Genomic DNA, 21008 nt, shown 5'->3' on the forward strand with positions numbered 1-21008 from the left:
TTTAAAGGTTAAAAAGGAAGCTATTGATTCACGTGAGTTGCAAATGACATTAGTTGTTTAGCTGAACACACGGCTCCGTCGCGGTGAGAGGGAGGCGAAGGAGCATCTGTATAATCTGAAAGTATTCGACTGTGGACACACACATCGGAAGTTGGACCTAACCTACACTTTAATGGTCATTTTTAAGTCTCGCACGCACTGGTAAGTTTTTGCTTTTTCAGACCAGACCAGTTTGGTTTTATTTCTACGTTTCCAGCCTGGTTTTTTTATGGCCATGAAACCAAAAGGCTGAAAGCAGAGTATTATTTTCTGAGGTTAACAGTTGGAGCATGAAACTGCACAGAGAAGTTGAGGAAACGAGTTTCAGTAGCAGATATGTTTTAATGCCTCTAAAGGTGTTTTTAGGCAAATTATTTTGTCCTAAACTGTAATTTTTTTGGGGTAAATAGCACCAAATTGTGTCTGACTTTTTTTCTGGGAAACGAAGGTTTGAGGAAGTAAAAGAAAGTTTCCATCTGAACCAAAGTTCAAACCTCAAGAATATCAGTTCCCTCGAATTAATCTCTGAGAAATAGATATTGAGCCCCGCCCCTCCACAAAATTTCATTGAAACAGTTGTGTTGTTTTCGTGTAAACTCGCAAACAAACACACAACCAAGGCAGGGGTTAAACAATCACTCCCTCACCACACTCAACATCCAGATGAAGATAGTTTCATGGTTTCTCACATGTTTTGAGGTTTTCTTTGCAGTAACAAGTTACCAAACACACAGATTAGATTTAGAATCGTGACTTTTGCTACATTTCGACACGACACAGTTTTATCTTTGTTTGTCTCGTTAATTCCTATTTGTTTGTCGTTGTGTTAGCTTGTTTGCTGCATCACTGCTACTTCCTGGTTTGGCCAAAAGGGGTGGGGCCTGTACAAATACAGACGCCCAGTAAATGGACCAGACCAATACCTGCATCAGCACGGAGGGGATGGTGTTTCTTTCTGTTGTTTCCAAATGGTTTAATCAGCCAGTATATATTATACATGTCCCTCTTTTCTCATTTGTTCGGCCCTGTTCAGATAATTAAGTTCTGGTTTGATGAACCTAGTTTCTACTTGATTTGGTATTTTTTAATTGTTTGAAATATAATTGTTGTTTGTGACAAACCTCAACACTAAAACGTTGCTGTAAGTTTATTCACCACAATAACTTTAGAACTTAAGTTACGTGGTAGTAAGGTTTTATTTACACATTGGTGTAAAACAATGATCGTGTTATGATCATAACGTGGTCAATAAAATGTTAAAATAGGTTTTGTTTGTTTTGACATGTATGTATTTACTGTCATTCAGCTTCTGTTAGTTTAAAGGGCAGTGGAAAAGTAGAGAGAGAGAGAGAGAGAGAGAGAGAGGGAGGAGAGAAGGGGAGAGAGAGAGGAGAGAGAGAGAGAGGGAAGGGAAGTGATACAATATGATCCAGACCGTTTCAACTGCACGGTCTATCCACTCAATCCACTGGTGCATGGAAACATGTGCTGTACATGTGTGTGTGCTTCTCAGGTCACTGCACAATCAGGAGAGAGAGAGGGAGAGAGAGAGAGAGAGAGAGAGAGAGAGAGAGAGAGAGAGAGAGAGAGAGAGAGAGAGGGAGAGAGAGAGAGAGGAGAGAGAGAGAGGGAGAGAGGGAGAGAGAGAGGGAGAGAGAGGAAAGCAGCACTGACTAACTCATCCTCCTCTCTGAGAGCCAACAGGCCCGTGAGTGGCTGCAGTATCTGTGTGCTCAGGGAGCCCCGGAGTGTTGGATCCATTAGCGTCGGCTCTATCTGATTTACAGGTTGTCCTCTCTCATCTGATAATGGTTCAGGCTCCTTGAATATTTAAAGAATGGTTGTCAGATACCTGCCAAACAAGCCTAACAACATTGATGGAAGGTACAACGGTATCAGCGAGCCGGAGGATTGGCCCGAGGACACAGCCCGCTGGCCCCCTTATACACGAGTAGATTTCTGTTTGTTGGCCGTTACGAATGTTTATTCGGTGCGTGGTATTGCGTTGGCTGACAGGATGTAGATCTGAATGACACCCACCATGGGAAAGTCAGTGGAACGGTACATTTTTTTGCCAACATCAAAGTTTCACTTCCCTTTTGTCAACTGGAAATAGATTGCAGTGTTTGTCTGAAGTGGTGGGAATGTTCTTGTCTCAACAAGTATTTACTGCTTCTAATGATCCCGGCCCGTAGCTTTGAATCTTCTCCTTGAACCGAGTATCAATGGACATGTATCAGTCATTGTCTGAATCTAGTTTCCTAATTGAGAGGGATGTAAATAATTGCTCTGTGCTATCCAGAAGTGACGGATATACAGCTTTAGCATCGACAGGCCCATTCGTTTTTCGTATTTTTACAACACTTGTCCTCCTCGGCTAGTTTCCCTTCATGCGCCTGCTTCCAGAGGGTGAACTGTTGATTCTGGCAACTATCTCGGATATTTCTTTGATAGGTTTTTTTGTGTTATCACCTCGTCTCTCCTCACACCGACAGACGGCTCCACCTCAATCTGAATGGAAACGCTCTATCAACTGCGAGCCTCGTGTGAGCTCTTCTGTGCGTGAGCGTCCCGCAGCTGCCAGACGAACATTCAGCAGTGTCCAATTACTTGTAATCCCCCTGAAATTCAAAAGGGGCTGTATCTCTGGTGTATTCAAATTAAATCTGACATTTGTAGGATACTGTATTTTACTCACAAGAAATCTGTAACTGTCCAAATACAAATGAGAGTGAACAGCATACAGCCGAGATATTCTAACAGAAAAAGGAAACATCCAAATTGAATAAGAAATGTATGTAAATGTCAAGTCTTCAGCGTGAAGGGATCAATATTTTAATTGGTAAATGTTCGGACATCTCACGTTTTTTTCCTCCCCATTGTCCACTTCACTTTCAATTGTGCCGCGTAGGCTTTTTATAAATGGCCATTGACCAGTCATAAATCTCACCGGCCCTTTGCTGTTTAGTGGAGCTGACACAATACATCCCTGTCCCGGGACGTGTGCAGCGAGAGGGACGTCCCGTCACAGGCGAGGGATGGATGTAATTAATCTGGCACAATATTGACTCCTCACTCTCCGATCCCTCAGCCCCCAATATAGCTGTCCTCTCTTAATGTTTAATGTGGTGATCGATACACCCCCACACTGTTACTGAAATGATATAATGAGCTCCCCGCTGCCCACCACAGTTTCCTGGGTGTGCGTGTGCAGCGTTGGAGGAGCACCGATTGGTCGTGTGCTTGAGCAGGAGGTGTCCTCAGAGGGGAGATAACACGGAGAAAGTCCGGGACACCTTGCTTTAAATTATCAGTGCACATGCCACATCTACAGGCAATCCCCCTCCACTATCCCTCCACCTCTGGATTGGGATCTCTACCGTAACGCTTCATGGCCCGTTTGACCCGCTCCTACCCCTCTCCTTCCCCTATCTGCCTCCACGTTGATTTATCTTGACTTTATCTTTATCAAGTCATCTATCAAGCCTCTCCATCTCCTGCTCCTCCTCCCCGGGATCAGCGAGGATCGATACCGGTCGTATGCCGGCTCTCAGCTGCCTCCACACACCTCCTGCTCTGTGTCAGCATGTTGCTCAGAGGTCCAGCCCTGCAGCTGCCTCCTCCACTCATGTGCACTGTGTGTTTTCTGGGCTGATTTACAGTATGCATGCGTGTAGAGAGCGACATGTGAGTTTGAATCTAAGCCAACAAAGGAGACCAGAAGTAGCTCCTAGAAAATCATATTGTTTTGTTACAGCTTGTCATAACTTTGGTGCTGAGAGAAATATCAAGATCTGGGAATATGGTAGAATAAAGTAAGTTTAGGCAAGAAACACAAGGACTGAGACCAAGTGAAGGAACTAGTTTGTGTAACGTGTCCTCCAACCGTTACCACGTTTACACCAAAATGAGCGGGTATATGAAAGCATTTAAATCTGCAAGCATCTAGACGGCCAAAATACAGAAGAAGAAGAAATTAGCACAGTCACCCGGGTGTCACGTTTCGTCCTATCGAAGCCAGAGCCGTTAAAAACCTGTGTCTACTGCCGAGTCATTTGATCCGGCAGCGAATGCCGATTGAATCCATTCCCACAGCAGACAAAAGCCAGATGTTGGTGGGTGTTAGTGGGTTTTTTTTGGGGACCAATGGAAAAGGGGCAAATGTCGCGAAATGTCAAAAGGCCGCGAGAAAAGCAACATGGAATTAATCTTACAAACATAAATCAGAAATTCTTGGCCAAAACGAATTCATTGTGTGGCACTAGACTGGAAAGTGGCAGAGGTCAAGATGTAAGAATAATAAAAGAGAAGTTTAGCTAAGTACTATTCAATTTATGTGTAGAAGTCTGATTCTGACTTGTTATTGGTCGTCACTGTGTTTCCAGATCTCAGCAAATAACTTGGTGAGTCGAGTCTTATTATTAACAACAGGAGCCAAAACCTGACTGAGGCCAAAGCTGCAATAAACTGGAATCATCCTTCAACAGGCAAAATCAGACATAATCCCAGTATTGTTAGTGACTGTTTCAAGTTTAACGACTGTTGTTTTTCACAGCCTCGCCCCTTCTTCTTCTTCTTCTTCTTCTCCTTCTTCTCCTTCTCCTTCTCCTTCTCCTTCTCCTTCTCCTTCACGGCATCTGTTCCCCTCTCTGCTCGCTTTCCAAAGAGAAAACATTCCAGCTGCAGAAAGCTCAACCGTCTTCCTGGAGCAAACTCACTGCTGCCGACATAGAAATGCACAGACACGCATGTGAGCGTTGCAGGGATGCACCAGCACACACACACAACCCCTCTTTTCCTCCACACACACACACACACACACACACACACACACACACACACACAACTCCCCTCACTCTCCAGTAATAAAACACACACTGCCGTCCATTCACAAAGCTCTGCTGCTGACATTCGAGGCTGCGCTGCCTGGCTCAAATCCCTGCGGCCCCCCTGGCTTTGACAGGGCTGTTCTGAATCAACACGGAGGACTTCAGCCTTTACTTCCCGACTGAAAGCTATAAAACACCTATTACGATGCACGCCTGGCTTTTACAAAACCATTTTTTTATTGGATTTGATTGACTGAATATGACTAAATAACGTCGTAAACTAGCGAGAACTTGTGGATTTAAGAAATTAAGCAAACACAAAGTCGGGATCTGGATAAAACTGGAGTTGCAAGTCGTAAAAACTTCGTAAGAACTGAGATCTTAAAAACTTGTTGTAGTCGGATGACAAAAAAACAGGTCTGCACCTCTCATAGGTGTTGTTACTGTTGGAATAATAGCCCCCCAATGTCATGAATGAATGTTCACTCCCCTTAACTCAATGTGCTGCCTCAGCCAGTCTTTCACAACCGACCCATTCATAAAAGAGCAGGGCTGAACTTTGCATGTGTGTGTGTGTGTAGCTCAGGCCCAGTGCATGTGTGTGTGTGTGTGTGTGTGTGCACGAGTGAGTGGATGAGAGGCCGTCAAAAGAAACCGTCCGTCCAAGTTGGAGAAAATCAACCATTTTACTCAGAAGCAAAAAACACAACACTGCTGCAACAGACACACAACTCATTGAGGAGCGAGCTGGCCTCCCCGGAGCGAGCGAGCGGGCTGCGTCCGCACATATCTGGCAGGCACCTGGATGTTTTTGCTCGCTTTGTTGCATAGCAGCTGTATTTTGGAAAGTGGAGAACACAGAGGTGCATGTTTTCTCTTTTGGGGGAGAGAGAGGGAGGGAGGGAAGGAGGGAGGGAGGGAGGGAGGGAGGGAAGGAGGGAGGGAAGGAGGGAGGGGCTCCATTCAGCCGTAGTCCAATGCTCCAAAAAACATTTAAGTTCTGATCCAGAAAAACAACACAAACAAGAGGAAGGCTGTGAATTCATGACAAAGCAGAACACACAGAGACGCTGGGTCTGAGCTTTCTACACTTTTATTTATTTCTGGCTCCGTGTAGTTAATCAACACATTATAAATCGGGCTTTTTGATGATGAAGTGATTTTTTTTATCTTTCCATTTGGCCAAAGCGAGCTACTTCCAGATTTTCTTTGTTGTACTTGAATAGTAAAAACTGTCGGATGCACAAAAACAATCCGAAAATTCTCACATTTTATCCACCAGACAGCGAATTAAGAAATTGATGTTGTGTATTATACCACGAAAGAAAAAGAATCATGAAAACAAGAGTGAAATGGGAAACAGTGAGAAAGGAGCAAAACAACAAATCCGATTTGTGAGGCAGATTCTCGTTTATGAGTTTGTTTATTGAGTTTATATCTTTCCTTCCTTTTCTTCTCCCTCCTTCCTCTTAAAAGTCTCCCCTTTTTTTTTCATCTCGCGTTCTCTCCTCTAACTAAAACTTGCTCCATGAAAAGCACTGTCACAGCATTCTATAGCCACAACTTCCTATATAATTACTGCGAGCAACAAAACTAAACAATCGTCCCACACAGCCCCAAAATCACTGGATTAGTTCACATCTTGGAACACTCAATGAGTGTGTGTGTAGAGAGAGAGAGAGAGAGAGAGAGAGAGAGGGAGAGAGAGATGTAAAAAAGGGAAAGGGGGAGGGGGTGTCCAGATTTTTTAAATTCGACTAACTTTGTACAGACACAGGAAGGGAGGGAGGGGTTTGGAGTATCCACTTGGACGGGAGGGGGTGTCGGAGAGAGGGATCTGTAGTACTGTAGGGCTTTTTTATGAATGAAGACTGAAGGAGAGAGCAGCCGAGGACTGGGTGGGGGAGGGGGGGTGGTGCACACACACACACACACACACACACACACACACACACACACACACACACACACACACACACACACTTCCTCTTACGCACGCAGGGAAGAAAATTTATGAATGGGTCACATCTCTCGAGCTGCTCCGAGTGTAAACAACATGCTTGGACAAAGAAGAACGAGCTCTCGGCCTCGCTGAGCGTTCCCGACGTGGCCCTTTTGCTTTTCTTCACACAGAATAAGAAACATGTTCATGAGACACTTTTAATTAACTATGCGCAATATAAGTTTTTTTTGGAGTGACACCTCCACATGTTTCTTCAACCCCCCCCCCCCGCAGGCGCTGAACAGACAAAAGGAATCTGTCCGACAGCGTCAGACGGGGACAAACCCCCGAAGGTGCTGTCAGCTCCCAAAACCAATCATCAATCCTCCTCTGCTCCTGATGAGCACGAGATAAAAATCACTTCCTTCTTTTAAAAACTACCACAAAGGGGCCAAATCACATTAGTTCAATGGTGGGGCGGAAAAACAATATGTGTGTGTTTGTGCTGTTATCACCAACGGCTCATTTACCTTTGAACACACACACAGGCTGGTCAGCAAGTACATAAAAGTTGCATGTTTGCATAACCTTCCCTCGATGGCCGCCCGCAGACAGAGCACGCTTGTTAGCTGCGGACGAGAATGGACCAGATGAGATAGATTTTCCAGATGTGCAGGTATTACACAATCGCTGCTTCGCTCCCTCCTCTTCTCTGGCCTTCCAGCATGTCCCCCCCTGTTTTCGCGTCTCGTCTTCTCGCCGTTTCCTTCTTGCCCCCCTCTGTCTCTCTGTCAACACCGCACCCATGCAGGTAACAACTTGACTCAGTAAACAACAATGTTTAATTTTACCCGGGCGCCATTTTTCAATGCAAGCCTCAATTATACTCCAGTCACCTGGGATTAGAGCTCTGCTTTATGCTCCTTCTTTCATAGGCTCGAGTTTCCAAAACAGGTGAGTCACCTGTTTTTAAAAGCACCAGACAGTGTGAAGCCTTTTTGTGTTTTTAACTCACAAATGAATGTATTTATAGTCGCTTGTCAACTTCAGTTTTCCGTCAATCAAAGCTGAATAGAGACGCTCCACTCAGATGCGCTGGCTATTGACTGTGACCAGCAGGGACACTGTCAACGCCGGAGTGTCTGTGCAGCGTATAAGTGAACTGCCCGTCAAACTGAAGCCCCCCGTGACCCTGCAAATCATACCCAGGTCAACCGTTAGCAGAGCCCTGACAGCTGATTGGCTGACAGGCCAGGAGGTTAAGTAGACATGACCTCCGGGTGCCCCGGGGTTCATCTCCACTTCCTCCGCGGCATTGTTGGCCAACAGACGGTGACAATGTTGCACAGGCCATGTGTCACAGAGCGGCCGACCGGTTGCGAGCCGCTTCGATCACATGATGTTTACATACAAAGGACACACGGGTCTCAATGAGAGGAGGAACCTTTGACTGCGACTGAAAGCTGTCAGTTTTGCTTTTGGGATGAGATTACTCTGGAGGCGTCTCGAGGTCTCTTTAAGGAACCCTGTCAGTGTCATTGCTAAAGACGGAGAACCCCGCACCGAGTTGAATGGGACAGAAAAGAAAAAAACTGTGTTTGTGGAGCGACACACACTCCCACCCAGATCCTGAAGCGCTATTGTTAGGACGCACAACAAAAAGAGGGAAACCCATTCAAATAGCCTCTCAGTTGTGCGGCCCAGGAATTTGCTTCTCCATTTTACACCTTCCGATGTGCACAAAGGGCCGACTCTGTACCTGCGCCCTCAATCATTTTTTCTTACTGGTTTCCTGGGCTGTTCCCCATTCAGCTTTTCAAAGGCATGCAAATGGATGACAGCAGCACATAGACGCCGGCATCCAAATTCACGCCGTGCCCGGCTCATTAGGCCTTCTGTTTCTGCACAGCTCTGTCTGCCAGAGAGATTACTGTATCATCAGCGGGTTACAGTATCCCCCACGTAAGCCTCTGGCGGTCTCGCAGCCCGAGTGCGACCGCTGGGTTCGTCCTCGCTGCAGCTCGACTTGCACGGTCAACTGACCAAATCTGAAATGTGGGTTAAACTGTCCGTGCACAGCTGCGTCCGTGTGACACATCGATACGTGACAGAGTAAACGACATATTGTTAGCAAATCTGATTTGTCGTTCAAATCCACTTAGCGACATGAGCACATACATGTACACACTGACAGATCTCATAAATAATAAAGTACTCACAGTTCTCAGAATGGAAATCAGGAACAAACTGCTCGTCACTGTCCGGAACCTGAGCTGAAATGAGAAGACAAAAATCAGCAACCATAACTTTAACATTATTATTATATTTATGACAAAGCCCCCGCCCCTAACTCAATCTGTCTTTCTCTCTTCCTTCAAATCTGAGTCACAGCCTCGTTGGACTCGAGGCGACCTTCACTTCATGATTTCTGATGCCAGCGCTTCGATCAATACACGAGAACACGGAGCTCATGAATGGCAACGCAGATGTTCCCATAGACCCCGACGTGGTTTTGTGTGTAGTCAGTGGCTCTAGATATTTTTTGGAACTTTTCCTTCCAGCCCCGAAGTAAAATCTTTTTTTAAAATGTCCGAGTGAGTAATTACAACAGGAAAGTGTCACAGAGAACAAGTTGATGATGATTCAGACACACAATTACGACACAACATTACAAATATATCAAGATGGACATGTTTGCGCCATGTCCTGCCTCCTGCATGCCCCTCCCACAAATGTTCTAGAAATGTTCCTGATCTGTATCCATGTCCAGAAAATATCCAGACCCAATTTTACGGATATTTTCCAGAGTCCATGTCTGACATTGACTGTTTAAAACGCAAACAGCCAAGTTGATCCCCAGCTTCAGGACAGTCATTTCCCTTTATTAGTACATATTCTATTCAAGCCATATAATGTAAATATCCATCTCGTCCACTCAAACCAACGAGGCTTCGTCTTCGTGCTAACGGTCAAGTTTGCACCACTCGCTCTGAACCAGTTTCTGTTTCCACCGCAGACGTGTGAACAGCCTGAACTGGCTGTTCTGGCTAAACGAGTGTGGAAATCTGTCAAGTGGTGTGACGAAGTAGAAACACCATCACAAAGCGTCGGGGACTCTGTCTAACATCGATAAATAGTCTGGATTTCATCTGACCGCATGTGATGATTGTCAAACTGGAAGGGAACAGAGAACATCAGCAAGGAGGGAAGTGAGATAGAGGAAGAAAAAGTGAAGGTAAAAGTGTTCCCTGGAAAACGGCTTCTATCTGCTATGATTTAACGTTTCACTTACATCACAGATTTGAAAACGGTACTTTCCTTCTAAGACGTTAAAACTGGTCATTTATGAGGCTGTGATTCCTAAATGTACACGACTGAAGTTCTTCTCAGACATAATCTCTGGAAAATATCCGGACAATAGGCTACGAACATTGTATGTATAAAGAAATATGAAGAACGCAAAGAAAACATTTCTGAAAGGTTGAAGTGAGGAGTGGTGCCTGGGCGGAGCAGCAGGAGGCAGGACGGGACTATTCTACCACAGAAATCACATGTGTGATCTTTATACGCAAATAGGTAAGAAGCCCAAAACAACGGATGGCTAATTCCTTTACTAAGAGGTGAGAAGGTCGGATTCACCCCCCGAGGCAGGAGCTTGGAGGCATCACTTTTTTTCTGTCCCTGATTTAAAGACCTGATGCAGAACCAGGGCGAGCAACCGTTTGAATCTGGAGTTTTTTTCCACTGCCTGAAAGTCACACCCTATCAGACTCAAAGGGAAAAGAGGGGGGGCTATCATTAAATCAACAGCATGGCACCACATTGTGCAGAACCTCAGCACCTTTCACTCACAAAAAAATGGACGAACATCTTGTTTTTAAAAACACACAACAACGTGGACTCTGCACTTGAGGCCCTTTGACTGTAACCTCACCCAAAAGCCCACATCTGACCCAGAGTGCAACCTCACTGGCCTCTCACTTCATCTATTACTACGATTTCCAGACACACAACACAGAAACCAACACCACCCACCCACACACACACACACACACACCCACAGAGGCAGAGGACAAAAAGAGGAAATAAGAAATTCAAATCCACTTTCTTGTCGTCACGCTCGTCCTTCCTGTGCGGAGGAAACCGGACGACGGCGTTTTGGAGCATGTTCAGATAAATGACATCGATTTCTTTTTTTACGTAACGCCGCATCCTGTCGGCTACTATACCGTAATAATATTAACCCCCTTTTAACTTTTCAGCCTCTCAGCCTCGGGGGGGGGCAGAAATAAAACTGCAGCATGAGACAGAGCAGGGGCCGACGTTGAGCTGAGCAGATCCACTAATCAATCACTTCCACTAGTTTCAACATGTCCAGGATGGAACACGCCGGACCTCATGAAGACGCAGGAGAGAAGAAACATGGATGACGACCACCAGACATTAGCCCGAACCCCGGTGTGTGTGTGTGTCTGTGTGTGTGTGTGTGTCTGTGTGTGTGCGTGTGTGTCTTTGTGTCTGTGCACTTTCCGCTTGCATGTGTATCTGATTTGTTTCCAGGAACACCTCGTCAGGGGCTTTGAGATGCAAGTCAGCACAAGAAGGAAAGTGGCTTTATACGAGCACAGGCGCATGTTCTCCTGATGCTTCCAGGCACCTTGAATGACTTTTTTTTTTTTCTCCCGGTAGGAGATCCTGGGAGGAGCCAAGCCGCCTCAGTCATATAAACCTAAAGGCCAAAATGAGACAAGATGTGACAAGCTCCTGAACTCTTGCCATTCAGCGCTTCACCCTGTCTTTCTCTCTCTCTCTCTCTCTCTCTCTCTCCCGCTCTCCTGTGGCAACAAAAACAAAAAAACTCCTCCAGCAGACCAGGTTTTACAATCTGGGTGAATCCCTCACAACTGCAATCAGTCATGATAAGGTCTTTAATTAATGCAGCAGGAAAGGAGAGGTCTTAGCCGGGGAAGCTGAAAACAAGCCCGTACTTAGGGTTAGAGAACACTTTGATAACGTTACACTTCCATCTTTCTGGCCGGCCTTTTTTTTTTTTGTGTGTGCTGTGTTCACTGTGAGTCGACAATAAGCTACCGGTCGGATTTCAAAGTCAGAACATGATGTTTTCTTCTAAAGAGCTGGTTCATAAACCCCCCCCAAAAACAAATAACACATGTATTGTATTTACTTTCTTAACTATTTTTTGGAAGTTTTACTTTCATTTGTCCAGGATTTGACTGGATAGGCTACTTCTGCCTCCAAAACACAATAGAGGCATCGTTGCCATATAGGAAATCTGGATTTATCGTACCAGAAGCTTGAAATTATCATATTTATCATATTTTGAGTAGAATTATCGTACGCAAACAGAGTAGGGATGGGACGGTCAATACCGCTGGAAAGACGTCACGTGAGAAAAGATGCGTAAACACATACGTGATCCATATTTAAGTGTCGCAAAATGATCAAATTATCGTTCAGACGGCAAAATGATATCACGAATTCGATACTTGTCAAACATCTGGCAACACTGAATAGAGGTGAATGGACACAACTATAAAAAAAGAACAAATTTCAACAGTAAACTAACCACAAAAGTGTCCACGCTGCTGTGAGTAATCCCCAAAACACGCCGTCATCAAGTTTTCTTTTTTATTAAGAACCTCCATATAAAACTGACTTCTGTGAATTCTATGGATCATTCAAATGTATCAATTTACTGGAAAAAAACACATTCATAACTCGTTTGATTCAAATTCACTGTCGTGGGCCGGCAGCATAAATCTCACAGGCCGATACACCTTCAGCAAATAAAACCAAAAGCATCCGGATTATTAAATTCCCCTCCCAGGGTAAGTGAGAAGCTTTTTTGTTTCCGTGCTCTGACCCTTTGAGGCTGCCGTTTACAGCCAAACCTGTGAATACGAAAAGCCTCCAACTTTGAAGCGACACCCATTGTTGTGGTTTTATTGGCTCCGTGGCTCTCTTGCCCTTTTTTTGTCTGCGTGAGACGCTGGTGTGAAGTGAACTTGCCGGGTTTTTTGACGCCGCATGAGAAGAGGGGGAGAAGGCTAACATGCATACAGTATTGTTTGGTCATAGACAGGAGCTGGCTGAGGAGTGGGCTCTATTTAAATGTCTGTCTGGCCTTAAGACAAATGCAACTGCCTCGCTTCCCTATAGTTTCGCTGGCCTGCGTGACTCAAAGTCAACACTGGGCCTCGTTGTGCTGTTCTTAAAAAAAAAAAAAAGGTGACACAAGCAATTTTCATGATTAGAAATGTTATGAAATTCCACAGTGGCAATATGAAGAGAGCACCGCCCATATGCACTTCATTAAAACGCCATTTCCAAAGAATTGGAAAGTTTCGGTCATGATTTTGAAATCCCCTCCAAACATGCAACCTGTATCTGATGTTTTTACCACAAAGTTCAATTTAAAACGGTTCCAAATGCTTCTACACCTTCTTCTCACTAATTTTCTAAAAAGTTTTTAATGTCAAAAGTTTAATTTCGCACGTCCACATGTTTCCTTTCTACATCTCGAGCCACAACTGGATCCAAACCAGTCCCGATGTCACAACTTTGCTTTTACATCCCCACTTTAAACCAGATCAATGTGAAAAACATCCTCATGACTTCCTTCTGCTCACTGAGGGTCAGATGAACACATTTTGAGCTGAGGGGGATTTTTAAACAGGATCAATCGGGGGGGGTTTCATGTGAGTCACGTTACAATATAAATGTCAAATTTTCCCTTTAAAGCTCCACATCAAAGCAGCCCACACAACAGAGTTCACACCTCCTGGTGCAATTCTCAGTTTATACCCACTGTCCTGCCGCTGCTGTGCTCCAGGTCAGCCCCACAAACAGGCGTCATGACTCACGACTGGTGTTGTTCTCCCCCCCCGCCCCCCCCTCTCTCTCGACATACAGTATAATTACTCCATTAGAGCTCATGTCATCGTTGCACTTATCAAGTCTACAAGCTGACAATTGCCTCAGACGGGGCCTCATTTCATCGCTATGTGCCTTTTGAGTGACACAAGGCAAATAGGCTGTTTGTTTGCCTTGGCCCCGCCGACTGGCAAGCACACTACATGCCAACATGGCCAAAATAGGACATGCTCAACTCATACTGTCCCGTCTGTGTTCTCTCTCTGGCCCTCTTCATCTTCTGTGTTGCACACGTCAGAAAGTTTGAGCTGCAGGAAAAACTCACATATCATCTTTATTCTTCGAGGACAGCACCTCACTGACAAAGGGAAACTTTGTGGAGACTGACATGAAAACCCAGAGGCTGTATTCTTTTTTGTGACTTTCCGTGTCCACCAATCTTTCCCCAGACAGACGGACACATCATCAACCTTCTGGTGACAGTAATAAATAAACGGTGCATCATCCCAGCAAAGCACAGATTAAGAGGAGAATCAGCCTGAGGGCCAGCGCTCACCTTCTGTGAGCCATGTCTCCTGGAGTTGGCTTAAATCCTGGAAGAGGTCTGAACAGGGAAGGAGAAAGAGAAAAGATCAATACACAGCTGACAGATCAGAACCTGGTTATTAGATATTCAAATGCAGAAATGAGACTTTAGGGGTTCATAAACCCATGATGTAAACATGTAATGAGACCAGACTTCCACTTCTTTTACCTTCAGATTCCTGAGGGGGTAATTCTGTGTCCATGTATTTCCTCTTCGCTGCCATCAACAGTCTATTCAGGGGCCCATTTCCCTGCGACTTCTGCAAAAAGCCACAGAGGAAAAGTGAGAAACAAGACTCCAGCAGGGAATTAACGATGAAAACAGACAATGCCATGTTTACTGTGCCACGGAGAACAGGCTGCACTGATGCGGGATTAATCACTTGGACGCGTCTGGGGAGAGTGATGGTGATAATAATAATAATAATAATAATAATAATAATTTGTACTGGGTCACAACTGGGAGCCCATAGGTGCACGGCAGGGCTCCTCGGACAACAACACATTTCCCAGTTGCGTGGAGGCGATCGGTGGAAAAACAAACGCGCAGCCCGAAGTGAAGTGGCCGCTTGGCACGAACACGGACGCGCTCCTCAACCCCCCAGAAACAAAACCCGCTCGCAAACATTATGACCCCGCACAACTCCGCGTGATTGACTTTTGTGGAGATGTTGCGGTGGGTTTAGACGCGCGTTGCGGGAGCGTTTTCCCCATCGCGCACGCAGCTGCTTTTTATTTTAACGCGTGAAAAAGAGAGAAAAAGGAAACAACTCGTGCAGACGCGAGACGGATAAAAGCCCGGGAGCCGCGCCGCTAGAAAAAACGCGCACGCATTTGAAAGTATAAGAGAAGAGTTCATCCATACGTACATTTGCTAAAGTGTAAGGCACTTGCTGGTCCAAATATCCATCCATCTTATAATCCATCCGTTAACCGTTTGTGGTCATTGAGGCTGAGCTGAGTGAGATCCACGCAGCCGTGCACGGCAGAGGAGGGAGCGCAGCTTGTGAATGGAGCTGCGTGGAGGCTGCATGCATAATGAGCTCCATTCACAAAAAATGCCGAGGGGAAGTGATGGCAAGTGATTACCCAGCGGGCTGCTGCCCTCTTTACAAATCCCTTTTGTGTGCGTGAGCGTGCGTGTGTAGGGAGAGAGAGAGAGAGACAGACAGCGCGTCAAATTCAACCTGCAAAAATCTCAGGTAAAGACACTTTTACGCACCAATTTACGCACTTTTTTTTTTGTGGGTTTTGCTCCTTTTGGGGTTTAATGCGCAGCAGAATTCGTCCCCAGCGTTAAAAACACAACACGCACCGGGAAGTTGTCGTGTGATTAATGTTATTTAACAGCTTTTTTCTCTGCTGCTCGGGCTTTTTGCCACGTCTGCCCACACTGCCAGGCTCCACTTTCCTTTAGGAAGCAGCTGAACGTGTGAGGGGAACCAGATGTTGGTCGAGTCCCTGCAGCCAAACCCAAAAGGTTATTGACTCTGTGCAGTTTGAATGAGTTGGTATTGAAAGTGTTGTGACTTTTTAATTCCCAGCTGTTCTGTCATTTCTCTATCAGATGTGATTTGGGGGGGGGATGTTTTCAGGGAGACTTGCTTTTCCAGCTCGGCCCGGAGGAGGCTCCTGATTGGCTGATTCCCTCTTTCAAGGGCTCAAATTTCTCGCCATTGTCCGCATGACTACACTGACTTATGAATGAAGTCTCGGTTCCACCCCAGGAGCCAATCAGAGGTCCGGGATTCCACATCCTAGCAACCGTGGGTGGAGCTTGCGGCCACAGCAGCCAATCACCTCCCCGGACACTGTGGTTCTTTTATACTGGATTTTCCAGTTGTTTTTCATTCACAAAAAAAGAGGGGGAGAGAGAGAGAGAGAGAGAGAGACAGACAGAGAGAGAGAGACAGAGAGAGAGAGAGAGAGAGAGAGAGAGAGAGAGAGAGAGAGAGAGAGAGAGAGAGAGAGAGAGAGAGAGAGAGAGAGAGAGAGAAAGTTAGCAGAGGAAGTAAAAAAAAAACTTCCATTCATAAAAAACCTGCCCTGGCATGAAAAGTCCTGACATGTTTTTCTTCTTTCTCCTGCTCGAACAAACTCACATAACCTCACGTTGTTTACTTCCCTGCACGTCTCTGCACCTCCTGGAGGAGAAAGGAGCAGTGGCACCAGCTCTGCGGGAGACTTGCACATTAAAACTGACGTGAATCTGCTCAGGAACATGCATTCTTACATTCTTGTGGTTTTTTAAGTCTACGCCGCACGAAAAAACCCCCCCCACAGGACGTGAAGTTCTCCACCGAGCTCCGTGCACAAGAGCCGGACGGTGAGAGATGCTTGTTGCTTATTGAAATCCAGCCGAGCTGAAGCCACAGGGGGGGGTGTTTTCTTAAAGGAGGGAGACAGGAAACTGAAGTTGTGATGGGGTCTGAGTTTGGTTTCAGCAGGGAAGGTTCTTCTTCCTCCTCCTCCTCATCCTCTTTCTGTCGATATCTGATTTAATCTCCAGAACAGGTGATGCTCTACATGTTGTTTCCTGCTTAATGATATTTAGATGCTCACATCAGGCTATAAATATGACATCAGCCCTGCTCGGTGCAGCAGTTTGGCTCGAGGATATCAACAAAAGTAGATCATTGGAGTTGTTTAGTAGTTGTTTTATTACATTTAAAGCACTATATAAACTCTGCTGTAACGTTAAAGGCTGACGCACGGGTTCCCAAACTGGGGTCAGGCACTTCTAAAAGGGTCTGACTGGGAATCTAAAGGGTCTCACTGGGAATCTAAAGGGTCTCACTGGGAATCTAAAGGGTCTCAAAAGGTTTACAAGAGAAAAACTGGTTACTTAGTCCAGGAAGTGGACTAACCCTAAACCCTAAACCCTAACCCTAACCTTAACCATAGTTGCCTAACCTTAACCTAAACCTAAACTTTACCTAAACCTAACCTTAAGATATGTATTCACCTTAAATTTAAAAGATTTACATTATGCAAACTTGTGTTTTCTCCGCATGAGGAAGACGAGTCTCCACCACGTGATTGTGTAAACAGATTTACGTCCCCACAACACGGAGTAAAACCTGAACATAAACACACATTTTTTTAACATCTGAGAATTGAACATGAAGAAAGTGGACTTCTGAAACGTGCCACGTGTTCCAGAAGCACACGTGTTGTTAATTCACACGCGGTTGACACCTTCAAAAGAAGCAGGCCGTGTTTAATACCCACACGTTCGTACACCTACACTCACATATACACTAATATGCTGACGCGGCCGTGTTGCTACGGCCTGTTCACATGATTTACAACTTCTTTAGATCCTTTAGGACGAATTGAAAAATGATAGAACATAGACAGAGGTTATAGATCAGCTCCCGTGTATTTCATTTACAGCACACGCACACACACACACACACACACACACACACACACACACACACACACACACACACACACACACACAGCAGTGAAATGCATTGTGAAATCTATTGTAATAGTCATCCACCCCGAGCTGTAATGCAGCTTTGTCAGCAGAGAGATAAGTACTGACGGAGACAGAGGGGAGACATTTGAAGTTCAGTGCGATGCTGAGGAGTGGAGTCAGAGTGCTTATTGATCAACGCTGGCTCTGCCTGATGGATGGGTGAAATGTTATTATAGCTCCAGCTGCTCCGGGTTATGAAGAGCGAGAGATGTGTGTCCGAAAACAGAGGTTCGGATGAAGAGGAACATGTTAAGAAAGATTCTTTAGGAGACAGAAAGAGAGAACGAAGGAGGTAAAACAGGAAAATGAGGAGTGAATGATGACAGTGAGTGAGAGAAGGGGGGGGGAGGATTGGGAGGGTGAAGAGACAGAAGGAGCCCGAGGCCGAGGCGTCTGTGGGGGATGGTGTGGTGCGACAGGCTCGTCGACAGCAACCCCTCCGTCTTTCCTCTCTCCCTCTCTCCTCCTTCCTTCTCCTCACTCGCTCCTGATAAGGCCGATGGTGACTGATAAACACGTGAAGATCTTTGTTTAGAAACAAGGGGCATCGCACGGGGACTCACTGGAAGCAGCAGAACATCCAGTTACGACCCTTTTTCCCCCCACTTCAAACTCCAGAGAACTCTTTTATGTTTTATGTAATGATTTTCTTTTTAAGAGCTTCAAACCCAAATTCAAGAGCCAAATTCACCGTATTCGCGTCGCATGCACCAGAAGTATTGACAGAACACACACTGACTGACAACAACAAGCTCAGTCTAAGGTCCATTAGTCGTATTAGTGGTTGTGAAGCACATGACTCATCTTCCGCTGTGATTGAATTGGACATTTTCAATTTTCAAGACTCCATGTCCACATTTGAATTAACATGCATAAGTGTATTCCATGTCTTCTTCTCCATAAACTGTATCTAAATATGAATCTTCACTTCCTCCCACTGTTCGGAGAGGAAGCCAAAATATCCTGGATATGAACGCTGCTGTCGATGAGGTCATGTGGAGGCAGGGGGGGGGGGATGTCGCCGTGGTGGCGAGGTCGCAGTGATACACGCCCTCGACCAATCAGGTGTCAATCGTGACTTTTCACCTCGTTTTTTTACAGCATCAAAATAACTGATTAAAACCAAACTTATCAGAAACATGGAAACTTTGAACATCGGTGGGATAAGGAACTAAAATGACAGAAACCGTCTTTGAGGAACATTAATTACATTTTTACAGTTTAGTCCATATCTGCATTGAAGAGGTGGGGTTCATGAGCTGTACTGCAGCCAGCCATCAGGGGGCGATCAAGATGATTTGGCTTCACTTTTAGGTGGCTGTCATTTCGTGTATATTTTTATAAACAGTCCACGGTCTTGTCTGAAAGGAAGAATGAAATTAGAAAATATTAATTTCAAGATCTTAAATATCAGTTTGACTTTGCTCTCTATGATATGAATAAAGTGAACTTGATGTATGTTTGTTTTTTTGTGTTTGTGTTTTTATCCACCTCTGCTTTTCACCACTTCTCCCCCATAGTGTGTGTGTGTGTGTGTGTGTGTGTGTGTGTGTGTGTGTGTGTGTGTGTGTGTGTGTGTGTGTGTGTGTGTGTGTGTGTGTGTGTGTGTGTGTGTGTGTGTGTGTGTGTGTGTGTTTAATGACTCTGACCCTGCTGAGAACGTAACAGATTCCCATAACAAGTCTTGCTCTTGCCCAAAACCCAAACCAGACCATGTGTGTGCAAACCTATAAATTCCTCCCCACAACGAAAATGTAACGTTTATTTATTTGTTCATTCTTTCCAGTTACTCTCTTACACCAAATCCTGAGAGATGACTCAGACTCTTTAGCTGCTAAATGCAAATGTGTGTGTGTGCAGTTCGGTGCTGAGCAGGTCGAGAACTTTCTGGAAACAAGATGGATGAGAGCAGTGAGACCAGAAAACCAAAACAATGAGCTGAGAGAAGCTAAAGTGCTGAGGGGGAGGGGGGGGGGGGACTCTGGAGATGAGTAGTAAATGTCTCTGATCCCTGCGACCCCCTCTCGCAAACACATGTTCATGTGATATATAAATATCCACAGATCCAAGTTTAAACATAAACTCAAATGTCTCAACACGCAGATCAAACCGGAAACGACCACGTGACACCGAGTGCACATGCATGACACTGGTCCTGGTGGTGGACGCCGGGGCGTCACGCCATGAAAACAAACACGACCTACTCTCCGGCTGGAGGCCTGGTTTGTTTGGACTGTGCGACGAGCTGCGGAGGAAGAGCAGCTTCTCTCACGTGCCACGTCGACTGGAAACTGATTCCCAATGCAAACATTTATTGTGTGGAGCGCGGCGCAGTCTGTGTGGATTTGTGCGATTGTCTCACACGCCCTTGTAACTCGCTTGCTCCAGTTCCAGTTTCTCCTCTAGAGTGATTTAAAATAATCTCAACTCCCACACACGACTTTTTCTCACATCCTCACCGCGCCACGCTGCCAAATCTGAACCCCCCGGGGTTTCCTGGTGTCCTGCCTGCGTTCCGAGCCGAGGTGCCCGAGGTGCGTCCAGGAGTTTATTTCCGCAGCCGAAACAATACGTACCTGAAAATAACTCCAGACACAGCAGAGACAGTTTTGTTTTTAAACGCAGAGAATACTTCCTCCAAAGGGTCAAGCTGGATTATGTAAAACTCGTGACCTTCCTGGAAAGAGACGATTGTTTGGGGCGTTAAAACACTTTGTAAAAACAGTTGTATCATTGTAAAATGCAGAATTTAACTGCACAACAGCTGTTAGCAAAGACAACAGGGTCAGTAACACCTGTTATTGATTATCCATGCTGCGTTTTACACGTTTGTTTTCGGCATCACGTGACAGAAGCCTGACGAACCAGCGAAGGCCACGATATGACTGAAAAGACCCAAGTGTCTACGTCATTGTTTCCCCAACATCTCTGCTTCTGCCCGTCCACAGTCAAATGCAGCTAAACGGGACCAGCAGGGTTTCCACACCTCAACTCTTCAGCGAGTAGCGTGGACGTCAGACGTGATGTGTTTTTAAATGAAAACGTGGACGTGTGGACGCAGCACTTCTGTGCACGTGAATGCTTGTTAACCAGGAGAGTTCACACCTCCTGAGGCCGGTGCAGCGGACTGTCACTGCCTGCCTGGTTCAGACCGCACAGACACGTCGAGTGATTTCCCCGCCCGGGCACCGCCCATGAGGAATTCCTGGCACTGATGACCAGTCAGCGCCCC

At 45.6% G+C, this 21008-nt stretch overlaps 1 protein-coding gene across 1 annotated transcript in view; it reads right to left on the reverse strand.

The window, feature by feature from the left end:
* etv4 (ETS variant transcription factor 4) overlaps window positions 1–15365 on the reverse strand; it is a 29916-nt gene extending 14551 nt beyond the window's left edge. The window contains exons 1-4 of the mRNA XM_035144980.1: window positions 15159–15365; window positions 14459–14549; window positions 14261–14308; window positions 9030–9083 (exon numbers count right to left, since the gene is read on the reverse strand). Coding sequence (XP_035000871.1) covers window positions 9030–9083; window positions 14261–14308; window positions 14459–14549; window positions 15159–15215 — 250 coding nt within the window. The 5' untranslated portion in view covers window positions 15216–15365. The remainder of the gene's footprint in view (window positions 1–9029; window positions 9084–14260; window positions 14309–14458; window positions 14550–15158) is intronic.
* Window positions 15366–21008: the final 5643 nt, after the last annotated feature.

This window comes from Hippoglossus stenolepis, chromosome 21, assembly GCF_022539355.2.
Source record: "Hippoglossus stenolepis isolate QCI-W04-F060 chromosome 21, HSTE1.2, whole genome shotgun sequence".
Taxonomy (NCBI): Eukaryota; Metazoa; Chordata; class Actinopteri; order Pleuronectiformes; family Pleuronectidae; genus Hippoglossus; species Hippoglossus stenolepis.